Here is a 23,942-nt window from a genome sequence, read left to right on the forward strand (position 1 = left end):
TAAGCTTGATGGAAAATATATTTCCATTGGAAGTCAAATATAGAATAAAATGTCAAAATTATAAAAGATGTAATCAAATATAAGAGATAGAAGAAGAACTAATGACATAAAAAGTCATCAATATGGGATAAAAGGCTAAATTATGAGGTGGAGTCAAAATGATCTCATAATTATGACTTAACATGGGAGATGTCTTCTTATCAAGGCAAAGTTTTCTTCACTTTATTTTCTTTAACTGGTGGAAATGGGCCAGTTAAAGAAAAATAAAGATGAAAACTAAGATTGATTAAACATTTTTTCCAAGGTAAGACATAATTATGAGATAAAAATGAGAAATTATGAGATAAAAACTCAAAATGATGATGTATAAAGTCCAAATGATGAGATAATTAGTCAACATTTGACTTTACCTCATAATTATGACTTATCATGTTAAATGTTTTATCAAGGCAACATTTTCTTCAACATTTTGTCTTGAACTGGTGGAGATGGTCTTCCATATATTCTTGTATCAGAAGAAGAAAATGAAGTTGAGTCTTGAGGAAGTCTGCGTCATTTGCTGTAATTGATGGTTGCGGGTTAAAACGAGCTGCTCCAGAGGAAAGTTTAGACAGTGACTCACTTTACCTCAGTCTAATAACACTGACATGCTACATAACAAGTGGGCTCATTTGGTGTTTTCTGTGACGATGAGCCGATTTTATGACACAAAGGTTAAAGACACCATCATGTGTTCAGCCATCTTAGAGCAGTGTGCATCATTATCCTTGAATGAGACTTATCTTCTGGTTCATCATGATGTAGTTTAATGAAGCAGCTGTGCAGTAAATACAACCTTCATGACATTTATTGAGATTTTGTTGATGTTAGAGAGGCACTGATTCAACTTGATTGTTATTTTGGACTCTTTCTCTTCTACTAAGAGCCAAGTAAATGGGTGTAGAAAAATAAAAACGTGCTATGTGAAAGTAGAGAGACAGGGAAAATGACAAGTTCAGCCTCTTCCTGCATTTTGTCGAGGTTAAGGACCAAAAACTACAAAACACAGGCTTTATGCTGGTTAGTTACATGACTGATGTGCAGCGCTGCAAACAGCGACCTCTACTGGCTGAGGACAATACTGCCATCATCTGAAAGGTTACAATCATACATCATTTCTTGAAGGGCTGAAGATCATTTTCATGAACAGTTAAACTATTGATTGGTCTATAAAATGTCACATAAAATCTGATCGCAGTTTCTTTTTGTGTTAGGTTGGTTCATGGTCAAGTCCTGAGATTTTTTCATCCCACCTGTGAACTTTTTAAGTCATAGTATATTTCTTTTGTTGTTTTATTTTACTATATGCACAAATAAATAACTACAGAAGTTTCTCAGAGCCACAGGTGACTCAAAGGTGATTTAAATGACCAAACAACACTAAAAAAAAACTCCAAACTATTCAACTTGATAAAAGCGAAAAGCAGCAAATCAATCAGAAGCTGAAACCAGTGAAAGTTTGGGAATGCTGCCTGATAAAAACTGAAACTATGAATCAAATAACTGTTTCAGATCTAATTTCTTTTGCATCATTGAGATTAAAGACACCAAAACAAAAACTTTTAATTTCACAACAAATAAAATTTATTCAATTATATATTACAAATATGTACAAGTCATGTAACAAGTAAATATTAAAATAGACATTTTTTAGAACTATCGTTCAAAAGGCATTATGTTGAAAAAATAGGTTTTGTTGTGATCTCACATTGAAACTGTAAAAGTTGTTTTTTTTTTTTCTTTCTTGGAAGCCACAACAGACTTTAATGTGCGCGAGACACAATGGACAACACATGAGGAGTGAGGCCGCAAAAAGGACAGAAACACAATGGCGCAAAAAAAGCTGGAACACTTCAGTAAACCTCACAATTAAGTCCACAGTACAGCTTTTTAGGAAAAAAGTACAAACAACGCAACGCATGCACAGCATTTAATTGCCAAAGTCAAAAAACACCAGCTGTGGCGTGGAACTCCAGATGAGGAAGGAAGAGAAAACAGTAAAAACAAAAAACACAACAAAAGCCAACACATGCTTAAGAGTTTAAGCCAACAACAACGAGAACATCACGGACGAAGAGGACACTCGATATAAAAACAAACTTTGGTCCATTAAAACATGAGACAGAACAAGTTTACAATCAAAATATCTATTATTTTTTGTTTTTACAGGTTTAAAATAATAATTACATGACTATTTACAAATGCACAATTGTTTATGTATAAAATAAGTTAAAAAATTAAGAGCACAGTCTGTACACAATGTATGAACACTCACTTTGAAAACAATTGAAATCTTTCAGTTGTGTGACCCTGCGTGATGAGGAGCAGTAGCAGGTGGTTGTCGTCTACATGTCGCTTCTCGCTGCAGCTCCCTGCACCGCCTCACCCAGCTTTTGGTCTCTGCTCTCCGGGCTTCCTCTGCGGCCTGGACCCCCCTTTTCTCTGTACGGGGAACAGTCTGTCCTCGTTCCCCGTACTCATGGTGGGCGTGCCGGTTTGGACTGCAAGAGCTCGGGAGTTAAATCATCTCATTTCTAAGTGCTCTTCTGTATTACCGCCACATTCTAAGTGCTTCACATTTCCTTTTCCTCGAATGTGCGGGCTGCCTCTCGGGTCCGTGATATGGCCGCCACTGTGGCAAAGCACATATGTCCTACGGCTCATATCGGGGTGAGGTCGAAGTCGTCGTTGACCTCCACGAGCGGGATGTAGAACTCAGGGATCTCGAAGATACTGGTGGACTTGTAGGTGGCCGGGTCAAGCTCCTGTAGTTTGAGCTGCCACTCCAGACGCTGCACAGCGTTCAGGGCCGCCGCCTCGTGCTGCTGCCTCATCAGCAGACACGTCTGTGGAGGGAAAAGGATTGAAATTATTATTTTATCCCACCAGATGTTCTTATTTGGACCTTTTTCAAGAAAAGAGCACAAAGGCAAACACAACAATGTACAAAACTAACTAGCAGGATTTGGTATTATTCCTTCTTTGTGTTTGTTGAACTACGATAGTAACAAAAAGAGGGAATTTCACACTGAAAACACAGAAACTTCAAAAGATATCTACTTGATTTGTCAACTGCTGAAGCCTCATGTTAATCTCAGATAAAAGTTTTAATATATTCCTGCACAGAACGAGGACTGTGGATTCTGTCCCGCATCCCTTAAACTGAAAACACATTATGAAGTAATCTCTAATGGCCAGTCTGGACAAGAGAAATGAGGACAGCAAGATAAACCTGTAGTAGTATAAGTTTAGCTGACTGTCGCTTAAAGACAGATTTGAAGAATCTTTGCCTGTAAAAAAGCAATAACTAAAAACTCATAAAAAGATGGACAACATAAGGGATTATGTGATGGAGATTTTCCCAGAGCAGTGAGGAGGAGATCTTTCCCAGAATGTGAGAAATGGATCGCCTTCACTGCGAGCAAACCTGGATCTGAATAAATCCAAGAACAGTGTGGACTGGAACATTTCTATTTTTCCCTTTCTTTTATCATCTATACAGTAAATCAGGGCTTAAATCATTACCGTTTACGACCTGTATACACACAGTATTTGCAGTGATCCCTCAAATGTGGTTATTAAAGACTTCAAAACGAAACAGGAAATTCACCAATTATAAATCAAACCAAGCATCGTTTATGCACTCGTAGACTCACTTAAAAGATATTTAATTGGGCCATCTTACATGGTCATCCGTGGGCAAAGGAGTTTAAATCCTTATTCTATTTGAACGACGTGTCATTCATTTTGATGTTTCTCATGTATAAAGATACAGATAAAAGTATCTGTTGATGTATGGTGTAAGCTAAAATTATGAACATACTGTCTCATAAAGGACTGTTATACTGTAGAACCGTATGAGAAGTATAATTTAAATAAAATGCAAAGGTCTCTGTGTGCAGTTACGCTCAAGAACATTACCATTAGCCTCGGAGACGAGCAGGTTTAGTGCCATTCCAGAGGAGAACAGACTTTGTTTGTTGTAAGAGGTTCATTTCTTGTTTTGTTGTCGTTCTTTTTACTAAAATGTCCTCCATTTATGCCGATTTATTTTGGTTGGATGATTATGAAAAACCTGAGCTGTGCTTTAGGCTTTTTTTTGGTAGAATTTCTTTTTTGTCAAGTTTGGGAGGGAAGCCAGAATATTTTGTTTAAGACCAAGCTGCAAAATAATTTTTCAATTGGTAATGAAATTAAATATAATGGACTATTTGACTGCTGCAACTGTTTTTTTGGTGTCCTGTAAACCCATGAGGGTTGGGCACGATATATCGGTCAGCTCTAAAATAAACTTGCCTTGCCTATAATGTACTGTTTATATAAAGAGTTACAAAAAAAGAGTGACAAAAACTCTGAGGTTGACTTTAGAAAGAGGAATCAATGAGAACAATTGTCACAATTAAAGTTGTGAATCTCCAATACAAGACAACCACAACAGAATCTCATCAGCTGCCGTTTGGTTTGTGTCCAAGATCACAGAGATTTCAACATTTCCGATAAATCCATCCGGAAATAAAACAAACTATAAACTGCAACTATAACATGTTAAAATAAAAGCAAACACAACAGGATAACCCAATAATCTGGAGTGCAGAGTGTTTGCATTTTTAGCACTTCAAGCTCAGTTTACACGCACCGTGAGCTACATTCGCTGCACGATTCTTTATTTAAGTAATCTTATTTTCAGTTAATACGGTTTTCAAAATAAGCCTGTTAAAACAGTGCTTCGACCCAGTTAAGATGTCTGTCTCTCCCCTTTATTTAATGAGCTGCTGTGGCATATAAACATGCACTGTTGGTTGTTACTGCTGTCGTCCAAACCTTCCTCCGCCACCAGTCCTGACTTCAGACTTTTTGTCCATAATTGTCGGGTGTTTTCTTGCTGCCAAGTTTATTTACAGGCAACCAGAGAAGGCCATTCCTAAAATAGCTACTTGTAAAATCAAGTTGTTTATCAGCAAAACCGAGCTGATTACTGCTGGAATTATTTACTTTCTGTGTATTAAAAGCAACCAATTTCAAATCTCGCCTCCTCATACTTTTATCTGGCTAGGAGACACCACAGATCTGACTTTTGCATGTCCCCTTTTATGTACTGTATGTATTTGTATATGTACGTTTTTGCAATCGTAGATACTTTTTTTTTTAGATTCCTTAGATGAAACTGGCGTGCTGCACCACTTTGCCAGTGCTGTGAAGTTTGCAATCTTCCATGGAAAAAATACCCAACTCTGCTGTGGGCAAAAATAACATCATGACCTAGAAAACATTTCTGGTATTCACTGGTAAACGTCAAAGATCATTCCTTACTTGAAATTAGTTTTACGCATATTTTTTTTATTTACTATAAATGATAGATGGAGGAGGGAAACAGTTTCAGTAATCTTACCTTCAGTTTGTCAAACTTGTCATCAACGTCTTGTAACCAGGACATAAACTGTCTGGCGTTGAATCTGTCTCTCACTGACGTTTTGCCATCATCGTTCTGTAAACCAAACACACAAGAACTTATCAAACATGCAGCATTTCTACACGTTTAAATAACTGATAAAACAAAACACAAGACTGCTAATGTATGGGCAATGCTCCAAGAAGCTCACCTGGACGTCTTGAGGCATGTTGTACACTTCAGCATCCAATAAAACTGTACAGGCACTGAAAGGAAGAGTCTGATTGGCCAGTGTTCTTGCTGCCCGGTAATGGACTCGTAAGACTTCCTGTTCATTTGAAACAATCAGCTTTTCCTGAAAGGGAAAAGAAGTACGATTAAAACTTTAAATCTTATATGTAGACAGCACCGATGCCCTGTTAAAGTCTTCAAGAGGGTTTAAAGAACAGCTTCAAAATGTCGAGAGGCTTTCCAAAGAAGGAATATTTACAATTTCTTCTATTTTCAGCTGCTACAAGTGGCACTAAAAATGTCTAGAGGTACTCAACCCAACCATATAAAAAGCCCTGAGAATAAATCCACGTACCCTTTCAATGCTGTGCTGTAGTCGTAGTTTCATCCGGACGACCTCTTGTTGTTTGAACATCTCTTTCAGCTGCTCAGGTAACGATGGAGGTGGAGTTATCTGTTCAAACAGCGGAGAGGGAGACGGTTACAAACACTTAATTATCGCTGGCATACTGTATGGTGCCTGATGAGTCACCATGCAGATATCAGTCGGAAGAATATATTTATTAAAAGGGAGACGTAACCATGTCAGGTTACGCATGTAGGTTGCTAGCTCAGAGTTTGTTGCCGTCACTGGTAGCTAGAGTGATTTTAAAAACAAACACACAGATAGCAGAAGGGAGAAGAATGCTGCTTGAAATATGCGCCCAACTGTGGGCTTATAACCACAGTCTCCATCCGGTGAGTCAGACTACATAACAGTCAACCACACCAGAGTTTTTGCACTCAAACAGGTTAGGTATGAAAGGGCTCTTACGTGCAGGGCAACATGATGTCAAAGTTATTCTCTGAGAAAAAAATGCAACTCTAAACACATCAGTAAGAATGACATTTTGAATCCAACATGCTGGATACAGGGACAAAACTTACAAAAATGTTCGCAAAATTAGTGTTAAGAGTTGTTTCCTGAAATTAAAACAGGGACATTAAATAGAATCTGTTTTACAAAGATTTGAAAAGAAATGAAGAAGAACTCACTGTTGGTATACAGAGCTTGCTGAGTGGGTTCCCATCTAAGAGGTAGGATCCGTTGAAGGTCACATATTCATCATAATACTGTGGTGGTTGGGGGGTGACGCTGCACAACACTTTGCGCTTCTCCTCGATCTTCTTCCTGATGTGCAAGAACTCGTAGTAAGGGTTGGCCCTCTCTGTCTGATAGGGTTGAATCTCCTCCAGCTTCACAGAGTCCACAATAGCAGCCAGAGACTGCTGGCCTCTCTCCTTCTCCTGTTGGGTCGTTGAGCAGGACTGGGAGGTCGACACTTTGGGCATCTTTCTCTTGCGAGGATGGGGCACATGGATGTCCACGTCCTCGTCTGCAGAGCGAACCTTGACCTTAGCCCCTGAAGAATCTGAATCCCGGTCTCCAGATTGAGGCGAAGAGCTCCCTGAGGCAGTGCTGCTGCCGCTGCAGCTGCTACTGCTGCTGCTGGAGTAAATCTGAGCTGCCGATTGGATGGTGCTTTGACTCTGCTCCTCTCCAGATGAAGATGACTCTGGTTTCTCCTCGGCAGGGGTCTCCTCCATCGGCTCTGAGCTGGCCTCTGCTTTATATTCAGAGGAGCTCTCTGTAGCCAGGCTGCCCTCAAATGACGAACTCTCTATTGGAGCAGAAACAGCAGCACTACTGTTGTTCTCTGAGCTCTGCACGACATCAGCCATCTCTTCAGTTTTGTGTTCAGGGCTCGAGGGCATACTGTCCTTATTCTCCACCTGAGCATCGAGACATGACCCTGAAGCGTCACTGGAAGGTCTTGATGTCTTGCAGTCTTGGTTATCTACATCCATGTCCTCTGGAGAACAATCAGGCTCTGAGCTCATTTTGCTAAAGCCTGGCAACGACTCCCCTGAAGTGGAGCTGGGAATGTGCGAACTGGTGGACGGGACAGGGCTTCCAACAGCCTCTGTTCTGAAGCTTTCCGAAACCGTTTCCATGCTCTCCTGTTCTGCTCTTTCAGAACTTTCCAGAGGTTTGTCTTTATGGTCAGAAACTTGTGAGGTACCCGACTCTGTCTGCTGCACGCTCTCCATGCCAGAAACAGTGAGTGGTTCCCTTTGCTGGAAGGTTTTTGTGTTTGTGAGCGTTGACGGCTCCTCAGTTACACAAGCTGTAGGTAATGGTGGTTGATCAGAGTCTTTGTCACTAAATTCTGCTTGTGAATTCTCTGTCAAACATGGGACGTCCTTCACAACAGGAGGATCAGTTTTTTGCTCCGTTGACCCGGTTTGAGAGCCACTACACTCTGGAAGTGTCAGGTTTTTACTCTCATTGTCCTTGTTTGACACCTGTGGTGGGAGACCCTCCTCTTGCTCTGTGACTGAATCAGCGACAGAATTCATACATGGTTGACTCGTGAGGCTCTCCTCTGTTTCCACGGAGGTCTCTCTTGGTCTGATCTCCTCTGTAGGCTGGATGGGTTTAGGCAGATTCTCAACAGCTTTACCTTCGGTCGATGAGTTGGCATCCTCGTCCAGAATAGCCCTGAGGTACGGTGATTCGTGTCTGCCGGACAGCAGCGTCCGATTACTTTGCGGCACATCTGGAAGACTGTTGCAATCTTTCTCGTGAACAGACGGCGATCTGGTGGCTTGAATGACGAGGGAAGACTGGAGGAATGCAGGCTGAGAGTCTGAGGCTTCCATGTTCATGTCAGAGTCGTATTCAACGTGTCTGGGTGTTAATGTCGTCGCCTGACACGAATCCTCTGAGCTGGCGACAGAAACCAGGGACACGGACCTGGACATGAGGCCGCAGCGTTCACTCTCTGGTCTGGGTGATCTGGTCAGACAGTTTTCCACCGCTGACATGACCTTTGCGCTGATAGAAGGCAGGCTCTTCCCATCAAGCGACATTGTTCTGGGGCTAGTGCCGTCCTTCAGGGGTTTATCTCTGCTGTGTACATCAGAGGATTCAGAGCTTTTTGAGCGCATGAGCTCTTTACTTAAGCACGGCTCAGTCTTAGTTCGGTCTTTAGGCTTGGACTTCCCCGGATCTGCTAGGGGCCGCTGTTTAAGTCGTTCCCGCTCTTTTTGTTTGATTTTCTCCAGGTGTTTGCGATGCCACTGCTCAATTTCCTGGTCCTTGAGGCTGAGCATGCGCTCAAAGCTGGTCTGCATCAAGTCATCATTCACGAGCCTTTTCTCTTTGGGCTTAGTGTCTCGTGTTGCCGGCGAGGCTTTTGATTTGGCCTTGTCTGCATCCGTTTCGTTGGGTTTGGCCTTGCTGATCTTGGCCTGCTGGGAGCGGTCTTTGTGCCGGTCCTTATCCTTGTCCTTGTGTTTATCTGAGTCTCTATCCCGGTCTCTCCGGTCACGATCCTTTTCTGGTGTTCTCACAACTTCCTCCTTGGATTTCATAGATAAGGACTTGCTGCTCTCAGACAGGTAGCTCTTCTTCTCTTCTAAGAGTAACTTCAGATTGGAAGAGGTCCCATCTTTTATTTTGTCTCTCTTCTTCCTGTCACAGTCTCTCTCTTTTGAACGATCAGATTTACTATGATCTGCAGTCTTCTCCAGAGGTTTTCCTTTCTTATCAGAGTTTGTGCGTTCCTTTTCTCTGTGATCCCCAGCACTATATTCTCTGTCCTGTCTCTCCCTATCGGACCGTTTGTCGAACTTATCTTTATTTTTTCTGCTGTCCTCATGCTTTTTTGTTGTAGATAAAGATTTCAGCTTTTCATTCTCTTTGTAGTTTTTATCTCCAGGCGAGTGGGAAGAAATTGCTCCCGTTCTTTCTTTGTCCTTCCAACGATCCACTGAATTCTGTGGTTCAGCTTTGTCAGAGTGCTCTGTTTTCACCTTTTTTTCCTTGTCAGGATGTCTTTTCTCCATTTTTTCTGAATCTTTCTCCTTTCCTGGGAACCTCTTGTCAGTTTTCTCGCGTGAGCCTTTTTCAGAGGGCTCCAGCTGTTCTTGATCAGCTGTGATCCCACTTATGGGTTTCTCCTCTGTCTCTTCTTTCATGCTGTTGCTTTGCAGCGTCTCCTCAGGAATCCGCCCTGAGCCGTGGCAGTCCACTTTCTCGTCACGCTCACTCAGCTTCGAATCCTTTACCTTCTCCTCTTTACCAGCAGCCTCCTTCCGCTCTTTCTTGACAGCCTTGTCTTTTTCTCGGTCCTCTCTCGGCCTCTTGTCTTTGCTGCTTGAGTGTTTCTCCTTTGTGCTCCTCTCGTCTTTGACAGGAGAGGAATCAGAGGTCTTCTGAAGTGAGCTGTTGTCTTCACCTTCCTTTTTCACTGGCAGAGAATCATCCGTCTCATCACTTTTGAAAAAATTTTCTTTCCAGAACTCTCTGTCAAACTCCAAATTCCTGTGGCTGTCTTTCCTGGCTTCTTTCTGCCTGTGTCGGCTCCGCTCTGCCTCGTATTCCCGCCTGTGTTTGTCTTTCTCCTTGTGTTTAAGTTTATGCTTCTTTACTACTTTGCCATCTAAGTCACTCTTCCGTAAGGCACCTTCAGCATTGTCTATACTGTTTCCTATACTGCCATCTTTGTAAGGACTCGAATGACCATCGTCTCCATCTACACTGGGGTCTTTTTGTTGATGTTTGCTCTTTTCCTTGTGCTTGCACCCCTTGGTGCTGGAGCCTTCAGTGCAGTAGTCTGCGTCTGTGTAGTGGTTGTATTTGACACTGTCCACCGGACATGAGCCGTCACTGATGGAAATGCACATCTTAGTATTTTCCTGTTTGAGTGGTGTTTGTTTATCTGTCAGGCTGTGGTTCAGTTTTGGAGACTTTATGGATGACAAATGGAAGAGGTGGACGGATGAGTCATCTTTAGGACTGAAAGACATCTTGAATGAGTCTTCCTCCCGACCCTTTTCTGTGCTCTCGGACACTGTTGCAAGAGAGAGGACCAACGTTTTGCTATTCTCTTTCCCATCCTCTTGGTTTTCCTTGTTTTTATTCTGGCTTTTACTCTTCCTCTTGACTTTGCCCTTGTCCTTGTCCTTGTCCTTTTGCTCAGCAGTCTCCTTTTTAGACCTTGTGTCGACCTTGATGCTCTCTGAGCTCTGAGAGCAAGTGGGGGAACTCCGTTTCTCTGGAAGGCTCTCCATTTCATCGCTGGAGGTATCAGAGCTGCAGGGGACACGAGACGTCTTCTGCTTCTTGGACTTGGAGGAGGAATCCCCTTTGCCGCTCTGCTTTCCTGCCACATGATTTCTCTCTTTTTCCTCCTTCTCCCGCTGTCGTAGTTCCCTCCGGAGGATGTGTCTGTCGTTCAGGGCCTTACTGAGATCCTCCTCTTCTTCCTCGTCCTTGAACTCGTACTCATCCAGCCCTGGCATGGACGACGACGCTTTTGTGGCTGGTTTGCCATCTGAGTCCTTTTCAGTATCAGAGTCGTCCATGTTGTCATCCACGCTGGATGGATTGACAGACGGTGGGTCTTCAGACTCTGCAGAGAAGAAAGGATCAGTGTTAAAATGATACAACAATTTTCACTTTCATTAAAAAAACAGAAGCACACTATGGAAGATTATACGGTATATCCAACACATAACTCAATTCTCTATGACAAGTTCAATTATATTATTACTTTCTCCTTGGTGGAAAAAAGACAAAAGTACAAAAACAACAGTAAAACATTTAGTAGTGGGTATAAAACCTCCAACGCTGACTTCATGTAGTACCATAAATAAAGGTGGAGTAAAGCCTTAAACACATTGTTCACATTTTGTGCATAAGCGCCATCTGGTCCATCTATAGTGAAAACACATGTACACATGGTGCGGTGAGGTGTAGTGATACGAATGTCTTGTAATATCTAAAATGGGAGGTCAGCCAAACACTACAGCATCCTCTGCATACCTGAAGAACTGTCGTCTTGGTCCGACAGTGGCACCTCTCCCTTTAATAGCTGTTCAAGCTCCTGAGAGTCCGCCACGTCCACCGGGCGCTCGCCGCGCTTGTTTGCCTGGAAGGCATTACCACCGTGTCGAAGCAGCAGTTTCACAATCTGTATAAAACATAAGGATTGAGTTTCAGAATCTGAAGACATACAAAACAGTGAAAAACAAGAACATGGCAAAAGCTAAGACGTTAGAGGTGGAATTGTCCTTTATAAATTATATAGAGAAAGACTTTAAAGAGACTCTGTGGAACTTCTGTGTTGTGCTGGAAGCCAGTCATTAGTTTATGTTAACAGACTCCATTTCTAAACTTACGGTTAGTGGAACGCAGAGAGAGACTGAGACGAGGCACTCCAGAAGGTACATAAAATTATTTTTTAGGGAACTGTGAGAGATGATTTTTCACGTCACATTACATGATTAATACATGTAAATTGCTATGAATTGTAATATAGAGTCCCTTGAAATACAGCATGACCCTCAATATTGTTATTAAAACACAACTTGAGACAACTGATTGGCTGCAGCGAAGTCTTCTAATCTTGTACACTTTACAGTGTTGTGATGTTTTATTTCTAAATTGGACAATAACGCAAAATATATTCTATTTCCATACATTAACTTGTTAACTTCTGTCTGTTCTGTACCTATTACAGACATTTTTACCCTGTGTAAATGTGTTTACTTTCAAGTGCCACAACACTGTTGCAGGACAAACTGAAGTGAAGCTCTTACATCTTTGTGCCCGCTGCTCGAGGCATCATGGAGTGGCGTATCGTCATCCAGCCCCTGCGTGTTCACCTCTGCACCTGCTGCTATTAAGACCTTGGCCACATCGTAGTAGCCGAGATTACAGGCTTCATGAAGAGGTGTCCAACCTTGGGAGGACAGAAAACAGCAACACCAGAGAGTTTTTAGAAATCACAAAACTTATTTTCTCTAACATGTGTATTCAAGGTTGTAACAAGCACACTCATGTCTGTTTTTGTTATCTCATAGCCTTTGAATAAGCACCTATTATTCAGCTTTATGTTATTAATAGCTACCATACAGACATGATGAAAGCTGTTTAATGATCACCTCCTGGGGGTATCGTACCTGCAAAGTCTTTGACGTTGACATCAGCTCCCAAGCTAATGAGCTCTTTAACTTGCTTGGCGTCTCCCCGGATGGCAGCCATGTGAAGGGGAGTCTCCCCTCGCTCGTTCCTCTTGTTGACCTTGTCCTTCTGTCGAGACGAGGCGCTGCTGGGGACTTTCTTCTGCACGGGCGTCGTTTGTGAGGGGTGACTGGGAGTTGAGTCTGGACACAGGCGGGAAGAGAGAAAAGGACTTAATTGATGCTTGAAGCTAAACCCTTTCACAGGATGAGATAACTACCTGCGTTAATGTGTGAGGTACTGGATTGAGCAGCCACAGTGGAACTATTTTACTGGGAACTTGAAACACTGAGGTATTCATTAAGGTAAAATAGTTCAACATTTTGGGAAATAAGCCAATTTGCCTTTTTTCAAAAAGATAAGTACCAATCTAAGACTGCAACTAATTATCATCTTCATTGTGAATTAATCGTTTTCTTGATTAATATATTAGTTGTGTGGTCAGTAACATTTCAGAATATGGTCAAACATGGCAGTCAGTGTTCCCCAAAGCCTAAGAAGACGTCCTCACGTCTTTATTTGTCCACATTCCAAAGACTTTCAGTTTAAGTGCACAGAGAAGTGAGGAAACCAGAAACATTTAAGAAGTTGAAATCTGAGAATGGTATACATAATATAGCCTGGCTCTATCCAAAGGTAACAAAATAAAAATATTACCACACAAAATCCCCGTAAAAAAACACATTTTCTCCTTTTCACTCTCAGTTTTAGTATGGACTAAACAAACCAGATATAACATTTTAATTAGAGTGCTTTAGAGGTGCTGGTAGGCTGATGTTGTTAGCTTCGTACAGAGACAGGCTAACCTTTGCCCTCTTTCCCATCATTACATTAAGCTAAGCGGCTGCTCGCTCCAACTTCCCTGAACAGAACAACATTTGATTGACATACACACAAATGTCAAACTGTTCCTTTGATGAGCAAGGCTTTTGACTGAGCAACCAGTGGCACTAGTTTTACTGGAAGCATGTGCTAGCTTGTGCCTGTGTTTCAGCAGGTATGCACTAATTGATATTGTCTTACAACTACTCAGACCCTATCATTTACAATAATCATCTGAGTCGCTTTCTCCTCTTGCACAATATCACAGGGAAAGTGCAGAGAGCAGCTTTCCTTCCAGCTGAGCAGCTTCATTAAATATGAGACATTGCTCTATTTTCCAACAACCTTGAGATATTACAATGCTTCAGAAGCATGACTCATCCAACAGTAAGTAAACTGTGAGCCATCTTGAGGATGTGGTTAAGGTGAAAGGGCAGGCACACAAACCTGGACTGTTGGCAGTCATCTGCATTAGTAGAGCCATCTGTTTGCGCTCTGACAGAGGATACCCAAACAAAAGGTTGGCCTGGGACTTCTTGCCCCCAGCCTCCTTTTTCACCTTCTTCTTGTCTGGTCCATCTTTATCTGCAACAAAACAAAGAGATTCTTAGAGAACAATCCAAAAATGTAGTCCAGTTTCATTTCAAGCAGCAATTTTATCGTCACAGTGACACCGTTTTCCTCCGTCTCTTGTATCTGCACGCGAAGAAACAGATGACAAGCATGAGGTTTGAAAAAAAGGGGACAAAGAAAGAAAGCATTCTCTTAAAGTGAAACTCTCGCCAAAAAGCAACCGAGGCTTTATTTATGATTGGGTATGAGTCAAACCTTCACGTACAAGCACACTCATGACCAAAGAGGCACTTTTAAGATTTACCGTAGTTTCGTTTTGGGGCAAGCTCATTTTGAACGGGAGTACATAGGGCATACCACGACGGCATCAAAATGTCTATTTTTAGACCACTAAGAAGGCTCCACACATCATGAAACTTTACTGGTAGCATCACCAGGGTCTCTACTCATGACACGAGCAGTAAGAACATTGTTTGTGTACACAAAGTGTGTGAAAAAGACGGTTTTGAACTACTTACGCTTAGCTACTGGGACTCCGGCGCGCCGCCGCCATTCCAGGCAAAAAGTGTCGATCTCCGAGTGCGGCCATCATGACGGAGAGTAACGGTGGGACGCTCCTCGGGCTTATTTCCAGATGAATTCGCGGATAATTTGTTGTTCTGTCGTTAGTCAAAAGCAACACTGACGTCCATGTCGACAAGGGAGCCACATATTACAAACAGTACGGCATCAACAGCCGGTGATGTCACGTAACCTCTCGCGTGGTTGTTGTTGCCGTACTGTTTGTAATATGTGGCTCCCTTGTCAACATGGACGTCAGTGTTGCTTTTGACTAACGACAGAACAACGAATTATCCGCGAATTCATCTGGAAATAAGCCCGAGGAGCGTCCCACCGTTACTCTCCGTCATGATGGCCGCACTCGGAGATCGACACTTTTTGCCTGGAATGGCGGCGGCGCGCCGGAGTCCCAGTAGCTAAGCGTAAGTAGTTCAAAACCGTCTTTTTCACACACTTTGTGTACACAAACAATGTTCTTACTGCTCGTGTCATGAGTAGAGACCCTGGTGATGCTACCAGTAAAGTTTCATGATGTGTGGAGCCTTCTTAGTGGTCTAAAAATAGACATTTTGATGCCGTCGTGGTATGCCCTATGTACTCCCGTTCAAAATGAGCTTGCCCCAAAACGAAACTACGGTAAATCTTAAAAGTGCCTCTTTGGTCATGAGTGTGCTTGTACGTGAAGGTTTGACTCATACCCAATCATAAATAAAGCCTCGGTTGCTTTTTGGCGAGAGTTTCACTTTAAGCCAGCCAAGTGCAGACGCCACTCCTCAGGTCCCCCCTCCCAGCCTCCGTCGGTCGGTTGTTACTGAACACAGACATGCGTGAGCTGTAACGGGGCAGATGCAGGGTGAAAACACACACACGTGCATGTGTGTATGTGTGTTTACAGCAGCATAGTGGCGCAAAGTAAGTGACGTGACTTGTAGAGGACACGGGGGCTGAGGATCGGGCTGCAGCGATTACCTGCGTATATCCTGCAGGGAGGCACTAATCTCTCTCCCCAGGTCTCACTCGACTGGCCTGGGTCTGAGTCATCTACAGTGCAAAGCAGAGAGGAGGGGGAGGAGGAGGGGGAGGGGAGAGTAAGGGAGGGTGGAAGGGTGGGAAAGCACTGCATTAACGCTCACTCTCTCTCACCCTCCTCATCTCACATGTACTCAAATACAGACAGGCAGACTCGCACTCCACGCACAGATTATGAGTCATGGCAACACAGGAGACAGGAGAGAAGATCCAATCCGAGGCGGTCAGCGGAGTCATTACCTCCCTCATTCCTACAGCGAGGCACTAGAAAAAGGCTGCTGGAAGGAGAAGACGCCCTCCATGCTAGCTTAGCTTTACAACCTGTGCAACATAAATTACACTTGGTGAATTCAAAATTGATGGTTCTCATCTGTTTGAATGACGCAGGACCACACAATGAAAGTCATTACGTTGAGCTCTGCTCTACAGAGGAGATGAAGGAAAATCTATCGGACCTCAAGCAGTCTGTAGAACGCATTACTGTACTTCGTTTGCTGTAATTATGGCTGTAGGATACACTAACCTATTTTTAGTTCTTAAATCTGATGTAAACATACAGTTAAACTTGTAGCTAAATGACAGAAGCAGAATATTCTATTTACACAAGTAAGATTAAGACTTCACGTTGTCCAAGTCTCCAATGTGAAGTTGAGCAATTATCTCCAACTCTATCAGGAACTCAAATAGAGCAGATATCATATCATATCATATCAGCTGCACGAACAGCACCAGGTGCGAAAGTTTTATATTTTAGTTTTATAAGAAGGTCAACCAATTCCATAAAAAGCCCAAAACAAACAACTTTAGCTTTTGTCTGTGGCTCTCAGCTCAAAGCCGACTAGTTCCTACTGAAGATCTTTAAGATTAGGTTGCAAATGTAGTAAGACAGTGTAAACATGTATAATATAGTTTGATTTTATAAAAAGTCTCAGTAATTTCCTTAAGCAGCTCTAGTTTTTCCACCAACTAAAAAAAAAAGAGTAAGTAGTACATAAATTGGGTGTATTTATACACTATTTTCATTGTTGGCTTTTTAAGAGTAGAATTCAAGCACTTTCAGGGTACCTGGAGAAAACCAAACAAAGAAAACAAAAAATATATATATATTTTCCTCTATAGCCACAACAAACATGGTCACTTTGTTTATTTTATTAGCTGTTTATATCATTTTGATTGTATGAGGTGTGGTAAGAGATGCGAGGACGCAACAAAAAATGTGACGATGTGGCTGTTTCATTATGAATGTTAAAAGGTTTTTGGTTACACAGCTGCTTGTGTAGTTAAAAATAAGCATTTTCCTTTGTACAAAACCTGAATGAAGGAATATGTGATCCAGTGCAACAGTGAGGCTCACTGGACAATGAGGCAACACAGACTACACTTTTTAGAAGGATCAGTTCATCTATGGTTTTGGTCTTTTCATGGGATTCATTGACGATGAGAAAAATATGTCAGCACCGCCAGCTTTATCTTTAAACCTAAAAAACAAGGCCACATATCAGGAACTAGATTGCAACCTACTTTTTATATTACAGAAGGGTTGAAAATAAAAATGAGGGCCCCATTTTTATTTTCATAAAGAACGTTATCACTCACACATAACTATATATAGTTTAATTTTACTTCACATTCATGTGTTCCCATTAGCTTTTTATCTCAAGACTCATAATACAATTTGTTTTATATCTTCAGCACAACAAGCCACAACTTCCTTAACGTGGTCAGATTTGCATCTTGCTGCGAAATCCTTTGACCTACAGTCAGTCCCTGAAGAAAATGTTTAACAACAGGCCACCGGGGGGCAGTGTGAGGACATGGCAGCCAGCCAGCAGCATGGCTGTTGAAAGAGGAGCAGGGGGGAGCAGCAACAGCTCTTACCGGTGTCAGAGTCTCGCTCCTCGGTCCGGAGCGGACTGGTAGTGAAGGAGAGCTTGCGCTTCATGGAAGACTTGGCTTTCCCTTCCTTTCCCAGCAATTCACTCCGGTCCAGCTTCGGAGTTTTGGTGAAAGGGGACAACTTGTCTTTGCTCTGTCAGAGGTGAGGAGGAAATAAAAAACAAAAATCAGGCATGTCAAATACAGCAAAGGTGTGGCCACATTTCAATTGTGTGTATGTGAACAATTCAGTCAGGACTGTAAATAAACAGAGGAAACCCTATTAGAAAAGGTTCATTAACTAGCTCAATAACAAAAGAGTTGAGCTTGATGTGCAGGTAGTATTTCAGGTGAGACTAAAGCTTGCTAAAACATGACACTAACATAAAAAAGAGCAGATGGTTATATTACAGGCTGCGTTGTGTCTCTGAAACATAATGTTTGGGTCTCATAGGCAGCAGGTTTGTCTGCATGACTCACTAAAATCTTATTCCCAAGGCAGGGTCTCTGCCAAGGGAAGGGCAAAAGATCAGCAGTGACTTGTTTCTTTACACACAGAAGAGAAATAAGTCTTCCAATGGTACATGGCTAGTGCAAATCAAAATAGCATTAAAACACCAATACTTATTAGATTAATGGCTTCCCTTAAGTCAGAATGACTAAAAAGTATTAGAAACACAAGCTGCCCTTCATGCTCATATTTCGTGCTGAAACGCATTAATTAGATTTTATCATACATAAACAGGGCTCGAGGCTAACAGTATCCCGTCTTCCCGGGAAACATAGTAAATGTTTTTCAGATGAACAGAGATCATCCCTGAAATGTCTCTGGGACGAAAAGGGATTTTTTTTTTTTATGTGTGTGTACAGAGTGTATCACTATCATTTAGCGAATTACAGACTGAACCAAGCAGTGACTATAATGGAGCTCGTCTTCACAAGCTTTTACCATAGTTACTATCACTGGCTGGCTACTCTGTGGAAGGTCGAAGAAACGTATGACTCGTTTAGATCCGAAAGAACGCTGTAAACTCACTATTTTAAACAATTGTTCTCCCTGACAGTGCTACATTGTGAACAAAAACTCTGTTGAAGTTGACAGGAGGAGAGCTAGTAGTTAGCATTAGCTAACACCTAACAGAGCTAATCACAAAGAAAGACTGAATTTGTCTTCAGAGGTACATGTAGCATTAAACAGTCAACTGCAGTTCAATGTGACAACACAATAAGTTTACATCTTTTTCTTGGAGTTTTACTTTTAGTGGTGGTTGGCAAACAAGCTTATAGGTGCATTACTGCCTCCTACTGGACTGGAGTGTAGCAGCACACTGGCAGGAAAAACAAAACTACATTTTGTCTATTATTCCTGTTACTTCTAATCAATTTATTAGAATGACTGCTTACTTTCCATGCTGTCTTCACTACACATGTATAGACATATAGGATTCCTTAATTTAACATTATGTTTTCCATCATTCAGTGTTAATCTTAATCCCCCTCTTGGGAGTGTTAACAAACCAGTTTACGGTAAATACATTTATGAAGTACTTAGCTTTTTAGTGTTTGGAGGTAAAGTACTTTGAAGGCTCATACTTTTAACTAAAAACTATAGATAAACTATAAAACTATTTTTCGAGACATTTTCAGGACCGTGGTGAAAAAGTAGTCTGGATCCCTGTACAAGAAAGAAGAGACATCTGGAGGACTTAAAAATAAGTAGAACAAAAATAGTTGAGTATAAAATGGATTTTTCAGGTCTAACAAAGTTAAGTAATTGAATCAAGACTCAACAGGTATAATTTAATGAAATACAGGACTCACAATTAACTACATACACTGAACACAATCTTGTCCACACAGAGAGAGGCACGCTCACTGCTAAAACACAAGTACTGTCTCACTGGGGTTAGTCACATTTACTTTCGTGGTCAAAGTCTGGGCCATAATTAAGCTAAAAACACAACAACTCCCACATCACGAGACAGAAAATGTTACATCTGATGCCTCCCACTTGAAGCAGCTGCTTGTCTTTATGGATATAACGTTGTTTTGTTTTGCGTCAGATGTGCATTGAGAGCCTATCTGGATTCTTCAGAAAAAACTACACTTAAGCAACTAGTAATGGCACCCCCTGAATCAGGCCTAAACATTACACCAGTAATATCTGTATTATCAGAGTGTCTTTGAATTCCAGTTACAGGGTTCCTGCACTCTGATCTGCAGACAAAGCTTTTTTCAGTACCAGTACTTTAGTGCGCTGCACTTTGGTGCAGTAAAATACATTTCTGGCAGGAGGAAAAATGTCTGCAGTGTGGTGCTTCTTTGATCTCAGTGAAGCAATGTGCCAGCTGTGCAAAGCTGAAGTGTCTGGCTGCGTTAAAAGTAGAGGAGCGTTAGGATGAGAAGCACTTCTGCCTTAAATATAAATGCAGACATAGAGAAAATGATAAGAAAGTGATGTTGGTATAACAATAAGGGGGGGGCAGGATTTTGCAAAAACAATTTATCATAAAACAACTGATGCTCATATGTTAAATGTGAACGAGCACAGCGAAGCATGAATAAATCTTCGCTGAGAGGTCCTCAGAATACTAGTTGTGTCGTGGCAATAGTGGTCCACTCACATGCCAATTTACACTGTTAGATTACTGCTGAATCACATCTGAGCAAATCACAAAACTAGCATCAATGTCAACAGGTACGTGCATAGCTGTCGGAGCACAGTGAACTTTATATTTGCAAGTGAGGTTAGATATTCTCCTGGCCAACATCCACATGTGTGTATTTAAAAAAGCATATCTACAAGTGTGTTTAGACGTTGCAGACATTTATACAAATGTATGTTAAAGGAAAACTTATCACCATGACGAAACAAGAACTGACCAGACGCAAAAGTGTGCAAAGACATTTCAATTCTGAGTAAACAGAGGCATTCTGATAAAAAGTCCATCTGCATGTAGTAGCCCTCTATGTCAAGCTAAACTGCCAACATGACCACCACAGTCTCATTGCTGACTAACTAAAGAAATCAAATATAAGTCGCAGGTAGGATGGCTTGCGATCCAGAACAGCAACTAAGGCCAACACTGTGACAATTCTGGTATCACCAAAATGCCACTTTCCATTTATCTGATGGAGATAGAAAAGCGTGGACACTCATTTCATTCATAACTTCACGCTGTCCATCATGTTACCAAATAAGGAAAAACACTGCGTCATTACCTGGCTGCTAGCGGTGCTTTAAAGGCTAATATTAGCAACCTGTGCTCCTACCCTGCCAGGCTGCACTCATAGTAGAGGTGAAGTACCAAGTTCAGCAACATCGCTGCTCAACAACATTGAAATACATCAAAATGCATGACTGTCACACACAAATCAGCAATAACAATGTAACTTTAGCTAGTGGGCTAGTTAGCTACTGAGACATTGGCAAACTTGTAGCGATTGTTTTATGCTTGTTAAAAAGAGAGGACCATAACGCTTCAAAGCATCAGAGATTTCTCAAAACTCCTAGTTTGAAGTGTGCCTCTGTAAAACATCCATTTGGAGGGCCATGTAGCATCAACACTTTGCTCTACCCCTCAATCCCAACAAGAATGGGGACACTCTACCCCTAGACATGCAAAACCAAGAGGTAGGTCTAACTGGTAGGAGCAAAAGGAGTTTAGGATTAGGCCTAAATTTTTTGTCAACTGCTGTTTCCAAGATCAAGAATGAACACTGAACCTCATTTTTTATGTCAAAATAGACAAGAAGTCCCTAAAGCATTCAGGAAAATTGAACAATTTCCCATGACAACTGGGCAAACTCCATCTGCTGATGAATATTATGTTATTTGATCTCCATCTACCAAATTGGCCGTGAGGTAGGATTATGTTACTAACAGCTGGTTTCAAGATTAGGAATGAATTTTAAACCTGGACTTGGGATCTGATTTTGTGCTACATATCTGTGAGGTCTGGAAGAGAATTAAAAGAAAATAAGCCAAGATTTCATGGACTTTACACAGCAAACATTCATTACATGTATTTAACACTGGAGGAGGGAAAAGTGAATAAACGCATAAATAAATTTGGTACGCTTATTTCTCAAGTGTCTTCTTCAGTGCTGTTCTGTGTATATGCTTGCATACCTTCTTCCCCGCCTGCTTATCCACCATGGCTCCATCTCTGTCGCTCCCAGGTTTGGCCATGGTGTGGCACCTGACTAGCTGTGACAGCTACAGCACAGTAGGTTCATCATGCACCTGGAGACAGAAAACAGCAGCAATGAGAAGGATTTCAACACTGCCACATCACAGTCTGACTGGATGATTTGTCTAGTGTTTTTGCACCAGACACTGGCAAGAAGAGGAGACATGTTTAAAAGGCAGGTACAATAAATGACAACTCGTCACCGAGACTGTTTACGGGCAATGTCTGCATCACAGAGGAAACGAGAGCGGAGTAAAGAAAGGTCACTTAACCCAAGAGAGGAGTGGAGTGGCAGCGTATGAAACAGGTCGGCTACAAAGAGTATCTCAGCTGTGTTTTAGGATGTACGCCGAGTGCATCAGTAATCTGGGATTTTTATTGAAATTTCCATTACACTTCTAGACATTGACCTTAAAAATCAGGCAGGAAACAACTACAGAAGACAGCATGAATCACAGCTTTAGGGACTAATAAAGTTCTCCAAGGAGGACGCCCCCCTGCATGTTGTCACTGTGGCCGACTCATCAGTACAACCAAGCTTCTCTCTGATGTGGTTTGTGTCAGTGTAGTAACACACGCATCAGAGTCAATGGGGGCACTGTGGGCGCCTACAGGGACCGGAGAAAGTGTAACACTCAGCTGAACATGCGCAATGAAGCCAACACGGCATGTGTCAGTTATCTTGTCACATGAAGATCTCCATTTTCAGTCACAAGACCCCTTTCTTGTTACTTTCGATGTTCAATGCTTCTTGTTTTACATGTTCTCACACTAGGTAGCATCGGTTGGTCCTTATAAAAGTACCATAAACATTAACGTCTATATTAGGAAATCTGAGAGCCACTGATAGGTTGTGAAGCAGCCTCCAAAATGAAAGGGACAGCCCCATAACTCAATATGAATCTTATTACAACTCAACAACAATCTATGTAGTAGCTATTGAATTTACCAAGAAAAGAAGCAGCATGATTGTTTTCCAAGTATTGCACTCATTCACACAGCTAACGGGACTGGGGGAGACCCACGTTACTAATGAGCACATTACAATTTTCACAATTCTGGGGAATCCTTCCAATCAGAAGCTAGTTTTCTCTTTCAGAGATGCCATTATGTACAATTAAGAAAAGCAATTGACTAATCCTTTGCTTGTCTCATTTTTTTTTTTTTACTGGTTCCAGCTTTTCAAAATGTGAATATTTGTGCTTTTATGATGGTAAATTGGATATCTTTTTTGAGCTGTGGAACAGACAAAACAGGCAATTTGACCATGTTAACTTGGACTCAGTTGTCACTTATTTCTTAATAGATTAACTCAACAATTGACTCCATAACCTTATAATAAGAAATAATTCAGACTGGGCAATATAGCCTTATAATAAAATCACAATGTTTTTAGGTTATATTGCAATACATAATATCTATCTCAATATTTTGAAATCTCCTCAAAAACCACATCATAAATGCACACAGCACAATCAACTAGAGGTGTGGAAATTTCTTGATTATAAGATGCATCGTGATGTGGACAAGGAAGATTCTGCATTGATGCAGAGACAGAGCATAATTGAGAGTCTGAGGCTTATGCTGATTGTTGACTGTCCGGCCTCAGCCAGACAATAAAGTTACGTCGGGCCGTTGCTCCCATGCTCTGAACAGCGGGCGGACATAAGGCAAACGTTACTTATGTAGGAGGCATGTCGGAGGGAGGCAGAGATCATCTGCGACTGATAAAAAGAAACTCGCTGAGTATTTTTTTTAAAAACAGACATCTCGGGGCACACGTCGGATTTTATTAACTTGCTGCGAAGTATGAAGTGGACGAGACCCACACTCAGCGGGACTTCTACCTCACAACAATTACTAATCACGTTAGCCATTTTCACCTGAAGCTAACGTCTGCAGCCATATATAATAACTGTAACAGCAAGCCCAGCTAATCAGCCAAGATCTGAGGAGGCGCTGTCAACTTTGCCAGCCAACTCTGAGAGAGGTGTGTGCAGCAGAGTCAATAAATGCCTTATCTTAAAGCTGCCATGTGAAAACAATATTATTGTACAATATATGTACTCTATACCAAAACAAATGTGTAAGATAAATTATTTGTTTTTGTAATGTAATCAAAATGAATCGTGAGGCCAGTGAAGATTCACACCTCTAC

At 41.6% G+C, this 23,942-nt stretch overlaps 1 protein-coding gene across 2 annotated transcripts in view; it reads right to left on the bottom strand.

The window, feature by feature from the left end:
* Positions 1-1,605: 1,605 nt before the first annotated feature.
* The window catches only part of ankrd12 (ankyrin repeat domain 12), a 38,450-nt gene continuing 16,113 nt past the window's right edge, over positions 1,606-23,942 (bottom strand). Inside the window, exons 2-13 of one of the 2 annotated variants that reach the window (XM_084368467.1) lie at positions 21,724-21,837; positions 17,595-17,745; positions 15,657-15,728; positions 14,001-14,138; positions 12,671-12,874; positions 12,308-12,450; positions 11,532-11,679; positions 6,695-11,118; positions 6,015-6,113; positions 5,640-5,783; positions 5,429-5,524; positions 1,606-2,885 (exon numbers count right to left, since the gene is read on the bottom strand). In XM_084368467.1, the coding sequence (XP_084224593.1) occupies positions 2,700-2,885; positions 5,429-5,524; positions 5,640-5,783; positions 6,015-6,113; positions 6,695-11,118; positions 11,532-11,679; positions 12,308-12,450; positions 12,671-12,874; positions 14,001-14,138; positions 15,657-15,728; positions 17,595-17,745; positions 21,724-21,783 (5,865 nt within the window). In that variant the 5' untranslated portion in view covers positions 21,784-21,837 and the 3' untranslated portion in view covers positions 1,606-2,699. The remainder of the gene's footprint in view (positions 2,886-5,428; positions 5,525-5,639; positions 5,784-6,014; positions 6,114-6,694; positions 11,119-11,531; positions 11,680-12,307; positions 12,451-12,670; positions 12,875-14,000; positions 14,139-15,656; positions 15,729-17,594; positions 17,746-21,723; positions 21,838-23,942) is intronic. The other variant, XM_084368468.1, reaches the window with a different exon arrangement.

The sequence above is a fragment of the Pagrus pagrus genome, assembly GCF_965226575.1.
Source record: "Pagrus pagrus genome assembly, chromosome: 12".
NCBI lineage: Eukaryota > Metazoa > Chordata > Actinopteri > Spariformes > Sparidae > Pagrus > Pagrus pagrus.